The sequence below is a fragment of the Panthera pardus genome, unplaced genomic scaffold (assembly GCF_024362965.1).
Source record: "Panthera pardus isolate Hobbes unplaced genomic scaffold, ASM2436296v1 HiC_scaffold_8, whole genome shotgun sequence".
NCBI lineage: Eukaryota > Metazoa > Chordata > Mammalia > Carnivora > Felidae > Panthera > Panthera pardus.
In genome coordinates, this window is record NW_026527013.1 from 54121822 (window position 1) to 54138323 (window position 16502).

Below are 16502 nucleotides of genomic sequence, written 5' to 3' on the forward strand. Positions count from 1 at the left end.
TAGGGTGTTCTTTAACCTCCATGCTTTTGGAGGTTTTCCAGACTTTTTCCTGTGGTTGATTTCAAGCTTCATAGCATTGTGGTCTGAAAGTATGCATGGTATAATTTCAATTCTTGTAAACTTATGAAGGGCTGTTTTGTGACCCAGTATATGATCTATCTTGGAGAATGTTCCATGTGCACTCGAGAAGAAAGTATATTCTGTTGCTTTGGGATGCAGAGTTCTAAATATATCTGTCAAGTCCATCTGATCCAATGTATCATTCAGGGCCCTTGTTTCTTTATTGACTGTGTGTCTAGATGATCTATCCATTTCTGTAAGTGGGGTGTTAAAGTCCCCTGCAATGACCACATTCTTATCAATAAGGTTGCTTATGTTTATGAGTAATTGTTTTATATATCTGGGGGCTCGGGTATTTGGCGCATAGACATTTATAATAGTTAGCTCTTCCTGGTGGATAGACCCTGTGATTATTATATAATGCCCTTCTTCATCTCTTGTTACAGCCTTTAATTTAAAGTCTAGTTTGTCTGATATAAGTATGGCTACTCCAGCTTTCTTTTGGCTTCCAGGAGCATGATAAATAGTTCTCCATCCCCTCACTCTCAATCTAAAGGTGTCCTCAGATCTAAAATGAGTCTCTTGTAGACAGCAAATAGATGGGTCTTGCTTTTTTATCCATTCTGATACCCTATGTCTTTTAGTTGGCGCATTTAATCCATTTACATTCAGTGTTATTATAGAAAGATATGGGTTTAGAGTCATTGTGATGTCTGTGTGTTTTATGCTTGTAGTGATGTCTCTGGTACTTTGTCTCACAGGATCCCCCTTAGGATCTCTTGTAGGGCTGGTTTCGTGGTGACAAATTCCTTCAGTTTTTGTTTGTTTGGGAAGACCTTTATCTCTCCTTCTATTCTAAATGACAGACTTGCTGGATAAAGGATTCTCGGCTGCATATTTTTTCTGTTTAGCACACTGTAGATATCGTGCCAAGCCTTTCTGGCCTGCCAAGTTTCAAAGGAGAGATCAGTCACGAGTCTTATAGGTCTCCCTTTATATGTGAGGGCACGTTTATCCCTTGCTGCTTTCAGAATTTTCTCTTTATCCTTGTATTTTGCCAGTTTCACTATGATATGTCGTGCAGAAGATCGATTCAAGTTACGTCTGAAGGGAGTTCTCTGTGCCTCTTGGATTTCAATGCCTTTTTCCTTCCCCAGTTCAGGGAAGTTCTCAGCTATAATTTGTTCAAGTACCCCTTCAGCACCTTTCCCTCTCTCTTCCTCCTCTGGGATACCAATTATGCGTATATTATTTTTTTTTAGTGTATCACTTAGTTCTCTAATTTTCCCCTCATACTCCTGGATTTTTTTATCTCTCTTTCTTTCAGCTTCCTCTTTCTCCATAACTTTATCTTCTAGTTCACCTATTCTCTCCTCTGCCTCTTCAAGCCGAGCCATCGTGGATTCCATTTTGTTTTGCATTTCGTTTAAAGCGTTTTTCAACTCCTCGTGACTGTTCCTTAGTCCCTCGATCTTTGTGGCAAGAGATTCTCTGCTGTCCTGTATACTGTTTTCAAGCCCAGCGATTAATTTTATGACTATTATTCTAAATTCACTTTCTGTTATATTATTTAAATCCTTTTTGATCAGTTCATTAGCTGTTGTTATTTCCTGGAGATTCTTCTGAGGGGAATTCTTCCGTTTGGTCATTTTGGAGAGTCCCTTGCGTGGTGAGGACCTGCAGTGCACTTCCCCTGTGCTGTGGTGTATAACTGGAGTTAGTGGGCGGGGCCGCAGTCCGACCCGATGTCTGCCCCCAGCCCACTGCTGGGGCCACAGTCAGACTGGTGTGTGCCTTCTCTTCCCCTCTCCTAGGGGCGGGATTCACTGTGGGGTGGCGTGTCCCGTCTGGGCTACTTGCACACTGCCAGGCTTGTGTTGCTGGGGATCTGGCGTATTAGCTGGGGTGGGTAGGCAAGGTGCACGGGGGGGTGGAGGGGCAGGCTTAGCTCGCTTCTCCTTAGGTGATCCACTTCAGGAGGAGCCCTGTGGCAGCAGGAGGGAGTCAGATCCGCTGCCGGAGGTTTGGCTCCGCAGAAGCACAGAGTTGGGTGTTTGCGCGGAGCGAGCAAGTTCCCTGGCAGGAACTGGTTCCCTTTGGGATTTTGGCTGGGGGATGGGCGGGGGAGATGGCGCTGGCGCCTTTGTTCCCCGCCAAGCTGAGCTCTGCCGTCCGGGGGCTCAGCAGCTCTCCCTCCCTTTGTCCTCCAGCCTTCCCGCTTTCCAAGCAGAGCTGTTAACTTATGACCTCCCAGATGCTAAGTCGAGCTTGCTGTCGGAACACAGTCTGTCCGGCCCCTCCGCTTTTGCCAGCCAGACTCGGGGGCTCTGCTTGGCCGGCGAGCCGCCCCTCCGCCCCGGCTCCCTCCCGCCAGTCCGTGGAGCGGGCACCGCCTCGCCGCCCTTCCTACCCTCTTCCGTGGGCCTCTGGTCTGCGCTTGACTCCGGAGACTCCCTTCTGCTAATCCTCTGGCGGTTTTCTGGGTTCTTTAGGCAGGTGTAGGTGGAATCTAAGTGATCGGCAGGACGCGCTGTGAGCCCCGCGTCCTCCTACGCCGCCATCTTCCGGAACCTCCCCTTTCCTTCTATTTTAAATGACAGCCTTGCTATAAAGAATTCTTGGCTGCATATTTTTCTGATTCAGCACATGATCCTCACAATAGATGCAGAGAAAGCATTTGACAGAATACAGCATCCTTTCTTGATAAAAACCTGCCACTCCTTTCTGGCTGGGGACTGCATCTCGGTTGCCACACTACATAAGAGGGCCCTCCTCATCTGTGCCAGGTGGCAGCAGCAGCATAATGTTTGTCGTTTGGTTGTAAATGAATCTCCCATCCTCATATTTATACAGAAAGTAACCCGGTTTTACTAATAGCCACCATTTAGCCACTAGTACACAGCAATTTTGCATAAGTCTGTTCAGGTGTAAACATGAATCCTTTTCTCCTCTACAAGTAGAGTGAAAAACAGGGTCTATTTGGTGGTATCCATGTTTGGCATTGTCTTAACTTTTATCACTTTTGCAGCACCTGGCTGGCTCAGTCAGTAGTCAGGGTTGGGAGTTTAAACCCCATGTTCAGTGTAAGGTTACTCAAAAAGATAAACTTTTTTAAAAAACTATTTTTATTTCCAAGTATGATTTTACTCAACTAGAGCTGACTTTCCTTGCTTTTCCTCCTGCCTCCTCATACAAGTAAAACATGTTACTGTATAATGGGAGTGCCTGGGTGGCTTAGTCAGTTAAACATCCCACCAGCTCAGATCCTGATCTCGCGGTTCATGAGTTAGAGCTTCCCATCAGGTTCTGCTGTCAGCAAAAGAGCCTGCTTCAGATCCTCTGTCCTCTCTCTCTCTGCCCTTCCCCCACTCATGCTTTTCCCCCCCTCTCTTTCTCAAAAATAAACAAACATTTGGGGGGGAAAAAAAGTTACCATATAATGAAGTTCATGGAAAGATAGGGATTACTTAATAGGAAATCACTTTACTGCATGGGTGACTAAAAAACTCATGTTTTGTTATGCAAGCCAAATCTGCACTGCCTACTTTTCACAAATTTCCATATATTTCTTTCTGTAAATTTTTTTCTCAGTTTAATATGGTTATTTAATTTTACAGAGGAAAATCTAATGAGCAAAAGTTGCTGTTGTTACAGCTATTTACATCATTTTCCAGTTTAGCTATGTGATTTTTAAGGGGAAAAATACATGGAAATATCATACAAATGCTTTTTTAATTGATTTTTAACCAATTTGTGACTTTTATATTTTCTTAGATGTTTTTTAAATCCTTTAAATTTGCATGAATCATTTATGTTAAAAATTTGTCACCATTTTGAAGATGATTTAAGGATGTTAGTTTGTACTTGAGGCAAAGAGAAATCAGTCTGTAAAATAACTTCTCAAGAATGTGGGACAGTTTCTAATGAGCATTTTCTGCTTGCTCTGTTTTTAGGCCTTTTTCCTGGTCTATGCTCTAGGATGTCTAAACATCTACTATGAGAAGGTAAGATGTCTTATTTAGATACAGTCCACTTAAAATTTTCCTGGCGCCTCAGTGGCTCAATTGGTTAGGCGTCCAACTTTGGCTCAGTTCATGATCTCACGGTTCATGGGTTTGAGCCCTGTGTGGGCTCTGTGCTGACAGGTCAGAGCCTGGAGCCTGCTTCAGATTCTGTGTCTTCCTCTCTCTCTGCCCCTCTCCTGCTTGCTCGCTCTTTCTCTCTCTCTCAAAAATAAACATTAAAAAATTTAAAAAAATATTTTTTCCTGGTGTTGAAAGCAGCTTGTAGTAATTTTCACATTGCTGTAATACAAACGTGCCTACTTTCACCCAGTAAAATTGGATCAGATTTTTTTTCTACATTTGGGCTTTGGGTCCTGAATTGGGACTATTAAGGCAAAAGTCAGCTTTGACTCTTTTAGATTCGATTTCATTCCCAGAGACTAGGAGAAGATCAATATCTTAAATAATGATCAGGAAATCTGTGTCAGAAAAGTACTAAAAATTAGCAACAAAAGTTGAAACTGTCCGTGTTTAGCACTTACTTCGGTAAAAGCTGTGTGTTGGGTACCTTACCTGCAGTACCTAATCCTTGCCTCTGCCTGGTAAGAATTCTACAGATAAGGTAACTGAAGCTCAAAGGAAGTAAGTAACTCACCCAAGGTCACACAGCTAGTCTGGTTAGAACTAATAATTGAAGCTATGTCAAGGTATTCCCAAAGCCGTGATTCTATACTGTAGCCTGCTGCCCTTAGAAAGTCCCACAAGAAGCTGGTACCACGGCTTACCTTCTGGTGGAGGCATTGGAGGCTGGGTGCACAGACAGAAGGGGAGACTTCACTGGACACTTCTATGCATGTGAATATAATACCTATTCAAAATCATTCAAATGAAATTAAAATTAAAAAGAGAAAGGTAAGCAGAATAATAGACAGAGACAGTATATTTTGTTCTGTACCTGGGAGTGCATAATTTTATCATTCTTCAAATTCTAATTATATAAATTCTTTTCACGACTATTCCAGTGGTTTGGAAACAGATGTCGGCTGATGGGTGATTCATTTTCTCAGGTGGTGGCCATTCTTTTTTTTTTTTTTTTTCTTTTTTTTTTTTTTTCCCCACCCTGCCCTCCCTCCCACTCTGCCCTCCCTCCCACCCCCCATCAACCCTCAGTTAGGTGGTGGCCATTCTTAGCCCACCTTTGCCTCCTCTCCTGGGCCTTAGCCAAAATCTGCCAGAACATTCCACTGCTACATAGAATCCTCAGCCTCTGAAACTTGATGGGCTAGCCATATCGAAAGTTCAACCTTCCCTGAAAAGACTCTTTTCTTGTTAGAGGAGGGCCAACTGTTTCCTTGCGTTAGGACTGAAAGGCCACGCATAGGGGCGCCTGGGTGGTTCAGTTGTCAAGCATCTGACTTTGGCTCAGGTCATGATCTCATGGTTCATGAGTTTGAGTCCCACATTGGGTGAGCTCATGCCCCGCTTCTGGTGAACATCAGCCCTGCTTTGAGCAAAACATGAGCACTGCTTCAGGTGAGCCCTGCTTCTCTTTCTCCCTCCCTCCCTCTCTTTCTCCCTCCCTCCCTCTCTCCCTCCCCCTCCCTCTCCCCCTCCTAGGATTCTCTCTCTCTGCCCTTTGCTCATTTGCGTTCTCTCTCTCCCTCAAAAGTAAATACATAAAATAAAAAATAAAGGCCACATATGTATGGATTTTCTATCTTAGGAATAACTGCAAAAAAAAAGAATAAGGAAAGGAAAAAAACCTGTAGCTCATATTTATGGATTTTAAATCTTAGGCTGAGACAAACTGAGCAAGTCTCATTGACTGAGCCCTAAACCATCCAAAAAATTGAATGTTCTCTGAACCAAGCCATTCTTGGTCTCTTCACATCCTCCATTAGGAACAAAATGCCCTTTGAAGCTGTTGGATTGCTCATTTGTGCCATGAGATAACCCACCCTCCAGTTTCAAGGACTAAATGAAGTGTCTTTTTTTTTTAAGCTTTTACAAAATTACATTTTGGCTTTTCTGAATGTGGCCTGACATACAGTAGCTACTCTCTTGGGTCTGTGAAATGTTTGTAACATGCTGCCTTGTGGCTTTGGTGGACTTGTCACACTCGAGCTCGCGGCACGCACTCGTCCTTCTGCCCAGAGTGTTCTTCCACAGCCACCCCACCTGCCCCAATTTTCCCACCATCCCCTTCCATTCGGCTACTTCCTCCTCATCTCAGATGTTCCTGTCTCAGGGCAGCCTTTCCCAGGTCCTCCAGACCAGTGCTCTCTGACAGAAGTAAACACAAGCCTCAGATGGGAGCCATGTGGGTCCTTTTTAAAATTTTCTAGTAGCCACTAGAAAAAAAGGGGCGCCTGGGTGGATAAGTCGGTTGAGCATCCAACTCTTGGTTTCTGCTCAGGTCATGATCTCTGGGTCATGGGATTAAGCATGGAACCACTCTGAGCATAGAGCCTGCTCGAGATTTTCTCTCTCTCCCTTTCTCCCCACTCCCTTTCTCTCTCTCCCTCCCCCTCCCCCTTCCCCTCTCCCTGCCTCTGCCCCTCTGCCAGCTCACATGTGCACATGTTTTCTCTGTCTCATAAAAATAAGGGTGGGGGGGGAGGTAAAAGAAAAAAGGTGAAACTAATTTATATTATTTGCAAGATTTGTTTAACTCAACATTTCCAAACTTACTGAGATAGTTTACTTTCTTGTTTTCCTACCAAGTCTTTGAAATTCAATGTGTATTTTCCCCTTGAGGCACATCTCCCTTCGGGCCTATATCTGATGCTGCCATACTGGACAGCATGGGCCTAGATCTTCTGTTAAGTCCCTCCGTTGTGGGTACCGTGTTCCCTGCTTCCACTCCGCACTTAGTGTAGATGTCCGTTCACTGGCTGAATGATGAGTGAACACATACATAATCATGCCCCTCTTTTTTTTTTTTTTTTTTTTTTTTTTTTAATATTAGGAGCCTTTAACAATCCTGAAGCTCTGGAAAGCTTTCCCTATAGTTCAGCCCACATTCAGGACTACGTACATGGCATACCATTACTTCCGAAGCAAGGGCTGGGTTCCCAAAGTGGGACTGAAGTATGGGACAGATTTACGTAAGTAATTCTTGACTCGGTAGGTGCGAGAACCAAGGTTCGCAGCAGATCCCAGGGTGAAAACTGAATTGGTTATATGTACTGTTGCTCATTTTTTTCTAAGATGATGCTTTCCTTCTGGCTTAGGTAAGAATATTTGGATTGAAGTGGAGGGTTTGTCCAGGAAGAGTGGAAAGGAAGTCTAAGGGGCAAGCCCGGGATAGAAGCCTGGAGGCCTAAGTGTTCAGGTTTTTTTCTCTCACCACTCTGTAATCTGAGAAGAGAGTTTTACAGCTCTGCCCCCTCCTCTCATTAGCCACTCACTCCTATGATTTGGGGAGTCCCTCATCCTCTAGGCCTCCATTGTCACATCTAGCAAATGAGAATAATCACAGAATTAGAAGAATAATCACAGCTACCATTTGTTGAGCATCTACTATGTGTCAAACATTTTAAAATTCATTATCTCATTTAATCCCTAAAGCAGCAAAGGATACTCTTATTATTCTAATTTTTCCGATAGAGAGACTGCAGTTGTGAGAGAATGGGTCATTTGCCCCTAATAGTTTCCAGGACCAGTTACTTACGGAGCTGGGCTTTTTCTGGAGCCCAGGCCCTTAGAAACTGCATCTTCTTATCTTAAAGTAAGGCTTTTGGACCAGATGAGCACTTCATTCAACAGATCATTACGGAGACTCTTCTGTGAGCCAGGTCTTGTTAGGTACCAGGAAGACAGAGGTGAATGAGACAAACACAGAGCTGCCTTGATGGAGCTGCGTACATTCTGGCTGGGGAGATCAATAAGCAAACAAGTAAATATATAATCTAATTTCAGGGACTATTAAATACTAAGAAAAATAAAACATAGTAGAGGGATAGAAAGTCAGGAAAGTTAGGAAAAGGCTCTGAAAAGATGTGATCAAAACAAGCAAAATGTGACCACAGTAGGGAACAGGCTACTTGAGAATCTGGAGAAATACATGGTAGGCCCAATGTGAACAGCAAGTGCAAAGGCCCTGAGGCAGGAATGAGCTCAGTTTCAGGAACAACATAAAAACAGGGTGTCTAGAACTTAGAGATCCCAGGGGAAGAGCAAAGAACATGGTAGGCACAGAGTGAATAGCAAGCACAAAGGCCCTGAGGCAGGGAAGTCTCAGGAACAGCATAAAGGTAGTGTATCTAGTACTTAGAGATCCCGGGGGAGAGTTACATGAGGTGATGTCTGCAAATTAAGCTTGGGCAGATTATGTAGGGCCCGGTTGTTATTCTGGTGATTAGAAGTCTTGGGAGAGTTTGAGCAAAGGAGTGACTTAAATGAATAGAACTCTCTGTCTCCTCTGTTACTGGTAGACTGTGGGATGGGGGGCAGGGGGCAAAAATGGAAGCAGATAGACTTTGTTAGGGAAGCTGAGCCCAACCAACCCTGCAGACAGAATGGATGTAGGAGTTTCATTTAAGAGGAATCAGGGATAATGCTTACATACATGGATTCGTATTTTAGACATATTAAGTAAGTCCAGTGGAGATACTGTAAAATAGATGATTCTAGAGCATAGGACAGCCTTCAGATAAAAATTTAGAGTTGTCGTTGTGTAAGTGGCTCCCAAAGCCACAGGCCCGGGTCAGTGGGCATAAATCCTAGGGTCCGTGCCCAGCACTAGTGTCACTGCCAAGTCCCTCAAACTCATTTTCCTCACCTCCCAAGTGAGGGTGCTTCCTGGATGCTTTTCAGAATTACTTGTGAGGTTCAGACAAAAAATGGCAATATATTTGAAAGGTCTTCTAAGAAGTCACGGCCCCTGAGGTCTTTTGACCTGTGTCATATGGTCCTTCCAAATGCTTTGAGCCTTTTTAAATACCCAAAGAAAGCCAATTCATTCTTTTAAATCTTTAAATGCTCTAAACTGTGCTTAACCTGGAATCATAGGATAGTCTTCAGGAAACCCCAGCACAATATAAAATACTGTGTTTTAGATTGGTGTGTTGTTATGGGTCAAGAGTCTGAACCTTTCACTAAATTCTCAAGCGGGGAGGGAACATGTCTGCAGTTCAAAATAAAGGTTGAGAATTTCCTATTCCTCTAAGATAAATGATTCCTTTTGTTTGTTCCACGGCTGGATTTCAGGTACAGATATCCTAACTCAGGGTTACCACACGAATGATCAGGATTAGCTTGAGATTAGTTTGCTAGGTTTCCATGTAATTGTGTTGGCCACAGTTCACGATGTTTAAATAAGTTATGTGCCCATTTTCCTTCCTTGGCTTCCTGCCCTGTTCTCCTTTTCATACTCCTGTAAGAGTAGCCACTCAGTGTAAACACTTGGCAGGTCTTCTTCAGCTTTTTCGTTGTAGGAGTGAAACTTGAATTAGAACTTTCCAGTCAAGAAGTCTGCAGGGACACATTGAGAAGTGGCAGGGGGCTAGTAAAGAGAGCTCTTTGGGTTCATAGCCAGCTCTGCCTCTTTACTGTGTGACCTCAAGCAAATTACTTCTGAGTTTCCATTTGCTCATCATATAACATGGATAACACCATAACGTACACACACACACACACACACACATTTAAAACATCTTCATAAAAACTAAAATAAAAAGTTGCAGGGGACAGGAGCCTATGTTGAGTGCCTTCTAAGCATACCTTATCTCATGTATTTTCAATACTAAGCCATATTTTTGAATGAAGAGTAATTTTAAAACCAAAACTGCCTTATGGGGATGGTTTTTTAAAAGAAATGAAACAACTGCTATTTTCCAACTCCCCAGAGGCCTTTGCCACAGCTGGGTCATATCATGTAACTTCAGGCTGCTTGTATAATTAATTTGAGACCAGGTCTCTGGCCCAGCAGCAACATGAAGGGTGTCTTCACATTTCCTGCTTTAGCAGAGGTTCATAAGCAGTGCTAGCCTGGGATAAGAGGAACAGCTTGCTGGGGTGCCTGGCTGGCTCAGTTGGGAAAGCATGTGACTCTTGATCTTGGGGATGTGAGTTCAAGCCCCACATTGGGTATAGAGATTACTTAAAATCTTTAAAAAAAAAAAAAAAAAAGAAGGAAAGAAAAAGAAAAAGTAGGGTTGCCTGAGTGGCTCTGTTGTTGAAGCATCTGACTCTTGATTTCAGCTCAGGTCATGATCTCACAGTTGTGATATCTAGCCTTCTCTCTCTGTCTCTCTGCCCCTCACCCCCTCACTCATGCACACATGCTCACTCGCTTGCTCTCTCTGTGTCTTTCTCTCTCAAAAACAAAAAAACCCACAAAATTTAAAAAGAGGAACGGTTTCCTAAACTTTACCTCTTCTCTGGGCACAGTTCCTCGGTGGCTGCTGTTTTTTAGCAATATTATTTTGAGGGTTGATGACCTAATCACACATACCCTAGAACTGCCAAGACAGGTTAAACCCAGGACATCCTCTCTTGACCATTGTTTCTGTTTACAGAGGTAATGACTCATGACAAAGGGCCCTTATGAAATTCACATCTTATCAGGGAAACTCTTCCCTTGAATAAATCTTGTCAATCACATTTCATTCTAGGAGTGGTACTCGAGCTAGTGATATGGATCTCAAATCAAGTGCAGCTGCTGAGCTACTTGACCTTGATCACCCACTGATGAAAACTGGACTAGAAACCAAGTGGGAGCCTTTCCTTATATTCCCCACCCAGAAGCTCCCATAGCTGCTGGCTCTTAAGGCAACCGGGCACCTTTTCTTGGTGCTTTTCTTCCCTCGTCTTATTTACTCTTCATACTCCTGTGAGGCGTGTGGCATTCACCTCCTTTTATAATGCGCTGAGGAAATTACTGTTTAAAAGGGTCAAGGGAGTTGCCAAGGGTCCCACAGCAAGTAGGTGCAGAGATTAGCTCTGTCTGGGTCCGAGCTCCGTGTACTTCCACGGAGTGGTACTTCTCTGCCAGCCAGAAAGCGAAAATCCAACTCAAGGTGTAGATTTTTTGTTTTTTTCTGACGCAGGCAGCTACTGGTTAATGTAACTTAAGATCTAGTTACTCCCAAGCCTCCTTCCCATACACTCCAGTTTTGGATTTGCATTGACTAAGTTCGGTCATGTGATTTCGCAGCTGCCTGCAAATTAGAAGTCAGAGGACAAGTGGAATGACGGGAGCTGTTAGAAGCCAACAGAGTTACAGGATTCCCAGACCCCAGAGGAACCGTCCTGGGCATGGCGCCCCACCTAGAGACTGAGCCAGGGAGAGGCTTTAGAGCAGCTCCTCTGTACTCCTCACAGAACAAGGAGGTGCACCTTCTTCCGTCTCCCTTTTTGGTTCTTTCCTGAACCACTCTCTTGGCTTCTTTTCTAGTCAAATTTTTTAAATACTTTAACATTTTCCACATCTGCGCATATAAGCCTTAGTATTTCTGCATGCAGCTCATAAGAATAGGGACGTTCTCCTACATAACGGTAATACCGTACTATACCCAACAGAAATTAGAAATTTTCTTTTTTCTTTATTAATTTTTCTTAACATTTATTTTATTTTTGAGAGAGAAGGAGACACCGAATTCGAAGCAGGCTCCAGGCTCTGAGCTGTCAGCATGATCTTGAACCCACAAACCATGAGATCATGACCTGAGCCGAAGTTGGACGCTTAACCAACTGAGCCACCCAGGCGCCCCTAGAATTTTTCAATATCACCAAAATATCAGAAAATTTAAATTTTCTTCTGCTGTCCCCAAAATGTGTCTTGTGGCTGTGCGGAGGGAGGTTGTTTTTGTTTTCAATACCAGCTCTAGTCACAGTTCACTTATCACATTTGGTATTATAGGTTTCTCTTTTATTTTGCTATGGCTGCCATAATAAATTACCACATACTGGAGTGGGGGGCTTAAAGCAACAGAAACTGGGGCGCCTGGGTGGCTCGTTGGTTAAGTGTCCAACTTTGGCTCAGGTCATGATCTCGCAGTTCATGGGTTTGAGCCCCACGTCAGGCTCTGTGCCAATGGCTCAGAGCCTGGAACCTGCTTCGGATTCTGTGTCTGTCTCTCTCTCTCTCTGCCCCTCCCCTGCTCACGCTCTGTCTCTCTCTCAAAAATAAATAAACATTAAAAAAAATTCTTTTTTAGAAAAACAGCATAAACTTATTCTCTCCAGAGGCAGTAGGGGAACCCGGTCCCTTGTGTATAGTGTTTCTAGTGGCACCTGGCGTCCCTTGGCTTATCACTCCAGTCTCTGCAAAGAACCTTCTTCAAATAAGGCCACATTCACAGATTCAGGGATTAAGATGTAAACGTACCTTTTGGGGGCCACGATTCACCCCACTACGGCCTCTTTAGCTTTTTTAAATCTAAAATGGTTCCTCTACCTTGTTGGTTTTTCATGATACTGAGTTTTCTTGAAAACTCCTAGAGGATGTCCCACATTCTAGATATGTTCGATTGTTTCCTCATCATTAGACTCCATCTCACCATTCTTCAGCATGCATGGGTTCTCTGTGTATTTATTGTGCCCCATCAGGAGGTACTTAACATCAGGCTGTCCCACTGTATGATCATGTGGCTGAAGTGACCATTGTCAGATGTCTGTTGTAAAATTACATTTTTCCTTTTGTAATTAACAAGTAATGTGTAGGGTGAGACTGTGTGTATCTGGTTCCCTGATAATTACAACAGTTGCCTGAATTAATTTCTTACACTAATCATCATTTTGTAATTCTGTCGTTCCTTCCACACGCCATCTCTGACGTTCATTTAAAAGAAGGAGCTTTCCCTTCATTTCCCTGTTCTTTCAGACTTTATTTTTGAATGCCCAGGATTTCTTAGACTTCCAAAGTTTTCATCTTTCTGCTTGAGAGGCATTTTTGTAAAAACAATTTTACTTTTCCCTCTGAATATGCTGTCATCATGATTATTACTATCCTAGGTAACATTTTGAACCCTTACTTTATGCCAGCCACCATGTCAATGCCTCTACATTCAGTCACTACGCCAGGTTTTTTATAATAAGGAAGTTGAAACACAGGGCGTCGTCATGTCGTCTTGATACTGCTAAGACTTGAACTTGAGTCTGTCTGATGTCAGTGTTCATGCTTTTAACTTCTAAACTATACCATCATCATCAGTCATCTGAAGTGACCCAACCTGTAGGTAAGAGCTGCTTTCGAGCTGTGAATGTTCCAGTGTTCCAGATGCACATGAGATTCAAGATGTGTGCCTGATCATAAATAATGGTATTTGAGGGCTAGAAAAGGTCCCAATTTCCCCTTGTTCTTCATTTTGTAATTCTGGACACTGAGGCTCAGAGATATTAGTAACTTGTTTGGAGTCACACCTCCAAGAATGGCAGAGACTGGACAGGAAACAAAACTCCTGAATTCAAGTTTTTTCCAGTACGTGGTTTCTTTCCACTGCGTCTCAAAACATTGAGGATTGTATGTTGGGGTATTTACTTAAATTTGTGCCCTTACACAGTGAATTTGAGCTGCTTGCCAAATCCTTTAAATATACTTTAAATAGGAAATAAAATAATAAAAAGGAAATGTGACCCTAGAAAATGTACTGTAGGTGAAGGGTTGCTGTATTGTCTCTAGGATCCTACAGGGTTACTAACTGAGGCTGTTAAAGTTGGCTCTGAGCTTGCTGAGCCTTAGGGAAATGGGATTAGCTACAGTACTGTTACGGCCAAAAAGGAAAATTCTGTCAATTCTTCAATGGATAAAAAGTTTTTCTGCTTTGATTTGCACTGGCCACAAGCTTACAGGTGTAATTGTGTATTAGTAAAGGTAATTTTTATAGCTATAGTTACATATAAACCCCAAATCTCAGAGGCCTAACAATTTCATTGCACGTGAAATTCAAAACCAGTATCTCTGAGTGGTGGGCCAATCGACTCCCAAAGGTGCTTCAGGAGCCCAGGTTGCTTCCTTGTGGCTCCATGGCCTTCACCACATGGCTTTCAAGGTCACCTTTAAAAAGGAATAAACACACAATTGGTGCATGGAAGGGTTTTATGGGCCAGGCTTTCTGCTTGGGAAACTGAGAGACAGGGTCTAGCCATGTGCCTGGAAAGAGAGGAGAAATAGGTTTGATGAACAGATAGCTACTCCCCACCACAGACTGTGTGCCTCTGCAGGATTCCGTGCACAGTTCCAGAGTCCACGTGGCAGAGTCCCTGCTCCAGGCTCTTTTGGGCACTGGCTTTTGAGCTCCATAGATTAAATTAGTAGGGCAGACTAATCTCCACAAGTGGCACGTATGGTTACTCATCTCTGGTACCAACACTCAAGTCAACTTGTACCTAGCCAGAGTAGCTCAGGCACTTTGAATTACACTGATGAGAAATTAATAACAAAATGTTATTATATGAACTTCACATGTTGTGACATTATTTCACATTCTCACTCTGGAGATTGTAAGACAAGAGGCAAGACAAAAATCACTTGTATTTCAGTTTGGATTTCATTTGTGGGGTGAGGGTGGGATGAGAATGTTCGAGTCCTGGCCACAGATTTGCTTTATTAATTGCATTTTGTTCCAAGGGGGGGAAAAAACAGTTTGGGTTTTAAAAGTAGACCACTGGACATTTTGCACATTACCCATGTACAGATAATTGGGTATTTATAGCTCTTTGGAGAAGAGAAAACATCAATAATACAGTAAGATTTTGATTTTAAGGGGTTATACATTTTCTTTCTTTTTCTTTGCAGTGTTGTATCGAAAAGGCCCTCCATTTTACCATGCAAGGTTTGGAGTGATTTTTTTTTTAATGTTTTATTTATTTTTTGAGTGAGAGTGTAAAGTGGGGGAAGGGCAGAGAGAAGGGGACAGAAGATCCAAAGTGGGCTCTGTGCTGACAGGCTGACAGCAGCACGCCCAACATGGGGCTCGAACTCATGAACCGTGAGATCATGACCTGAGCCGAAGTCGGATGCTCAACCAACTGAGCCACCCAGGTGCCCCTGTGATGATTTTTTAAGTAAGGTAATGGCTTCAAAGGACAGGAGGAAATTTCTGACCTCCAGTGACCTCCTGTGCCACAGAAACAATTACAATCATGTTTCTCTTGGCCTGTTAGGAATAGATGCTCTGCAACTGTGCTTTATACACTAATGTTGTACTATGTACATAGTAATAAATAGGTTATAATATGTTTCAGTATTACACATTCAGTTACTCTATGCAGTAATTGTTCATCTTAATATCAGTGAGTATCTAAACAGTTGAATGAATTCACAGCTTTCTCGTCGGGTAAAGTATTTCTGTTCTCTCCTTGTCACTGTTGAGATCAGCCTGAAAGTTTGTAATTTAAAGTAGGAGTTTTTCATTAATATTTTTCCCAATAACGTTGTAGGAGAATTTAGGAGGAGATGATGTACGTTTTATTTTCTGTATCTTTGTTTGGTAGAACAAGCATTATTCTTTTTAAAGAGGTTGATTTCATGCTTTTTAATGCCCTCTGTGTGTCTTCCAGTTATTCTGTCATTATTGAATTAGTCGACGACCATTTTGAGGGCTCTCTTCGCAGACCTTTCAGCTGGAGGTCACTGGCTGCCTTGAGCAGAGTTTCAGTTAATGTCTCCAAGGTAACGACATCAGCTTTGGCATTCACAAGTCCATTTAAATGCTTGGATTTTTTTTCTTAAATGTAGTAGAATCATAAAAGTCATCTGTAGGAACTTCACAGTGTTCCTGCCAGTGAAGTTCTAAAAAGGTGGGGGGCTAGAAGCTGACCTCTTCTCGTGTTCCCTGCCCCTACCCTCTGGTACTGAGCACCACGAATTGAGCTTCAAAGATCCCTAGTGATTGATGTTGGTGGGCATTGCCTCCCTTCCCGGGCCTGCCGTCAACACACGCTCAAAAGTTACTCACACACGTTCACAAAGGAGTCAAAACATTGATTTCTTTTCAAAGCTAGCAGATCTCTTGAAGCGAGAGGAAGGATATTAGTATTTATAGCTAAACACTGTACATGTTTTGTCACCACCCTGTCGGTATCCTTATCCCTAAGAGTGAGGAATCAGAGTCAGAGATGTTAAGGGACAAACCCAAGATCATGCAGCTTATATGCAGAATGGGGATTCAGACCCAGAGTCGTCTGACTGCCGGACTTGTCTTCTGCCATATCCTGCTCCCGTCAAGATAGAAGGGAAATTTCATCTTACCCCAGGACTACTAAGGATGAAAGCTTTGTGTGTTCTCTGTTACTCAATAACTTGCTAACCAAACACAGACAGTGAGCCCCTCTGAGTCTGTCCCACTGCTGCTGGAGGCGCTGTGGGAGGTGACACCAGAAGGCCCAGCAGAGGCCAGGGGGCAACTGCCTTGTCTGCAGGTGAAGCTGCTTAGGTTTAGCCTGTAAAAAATAGCTTTATCTTTTAGAAATAGGAAATCTGTACTGTTTCTA

The 16502-nt window shown here is 43.1% G+C and overlaps 1 protein-coding gene across 5 annotated transcripts in view; it reads left to right on the plus strand.

Moving 5' to 3' along the window:
• TSEN2 (tRNA splicing endonuclease subunit 2) overlaps positions 1-16502 on the plus strand; it is a 55069-nt gene that overhangs the window by 35369 nt on the left and 3198 nt on the right. For all 5 annotated transcript variants that reach the window (XM_053897868.1, XM_053897869.1, XM_053897867.1 and 2 more), the window contains 4 exons: positions 4014-4064; positions 7033-7171; positions 14806-14842; positions 15570-15681. In XM_053897868.1, coding sequence (XP_053753843.1) covers positions 4014-4064; positions 7033-7171; positions 14806-14842; positions 15570-15681 — 339 coding nt within the window. The remainder of the gene's footprint in view (positions 1-4013; positions 4065-7032; positions 7172-14805; positions 14843-15569; positions 15682-16502) is intronic.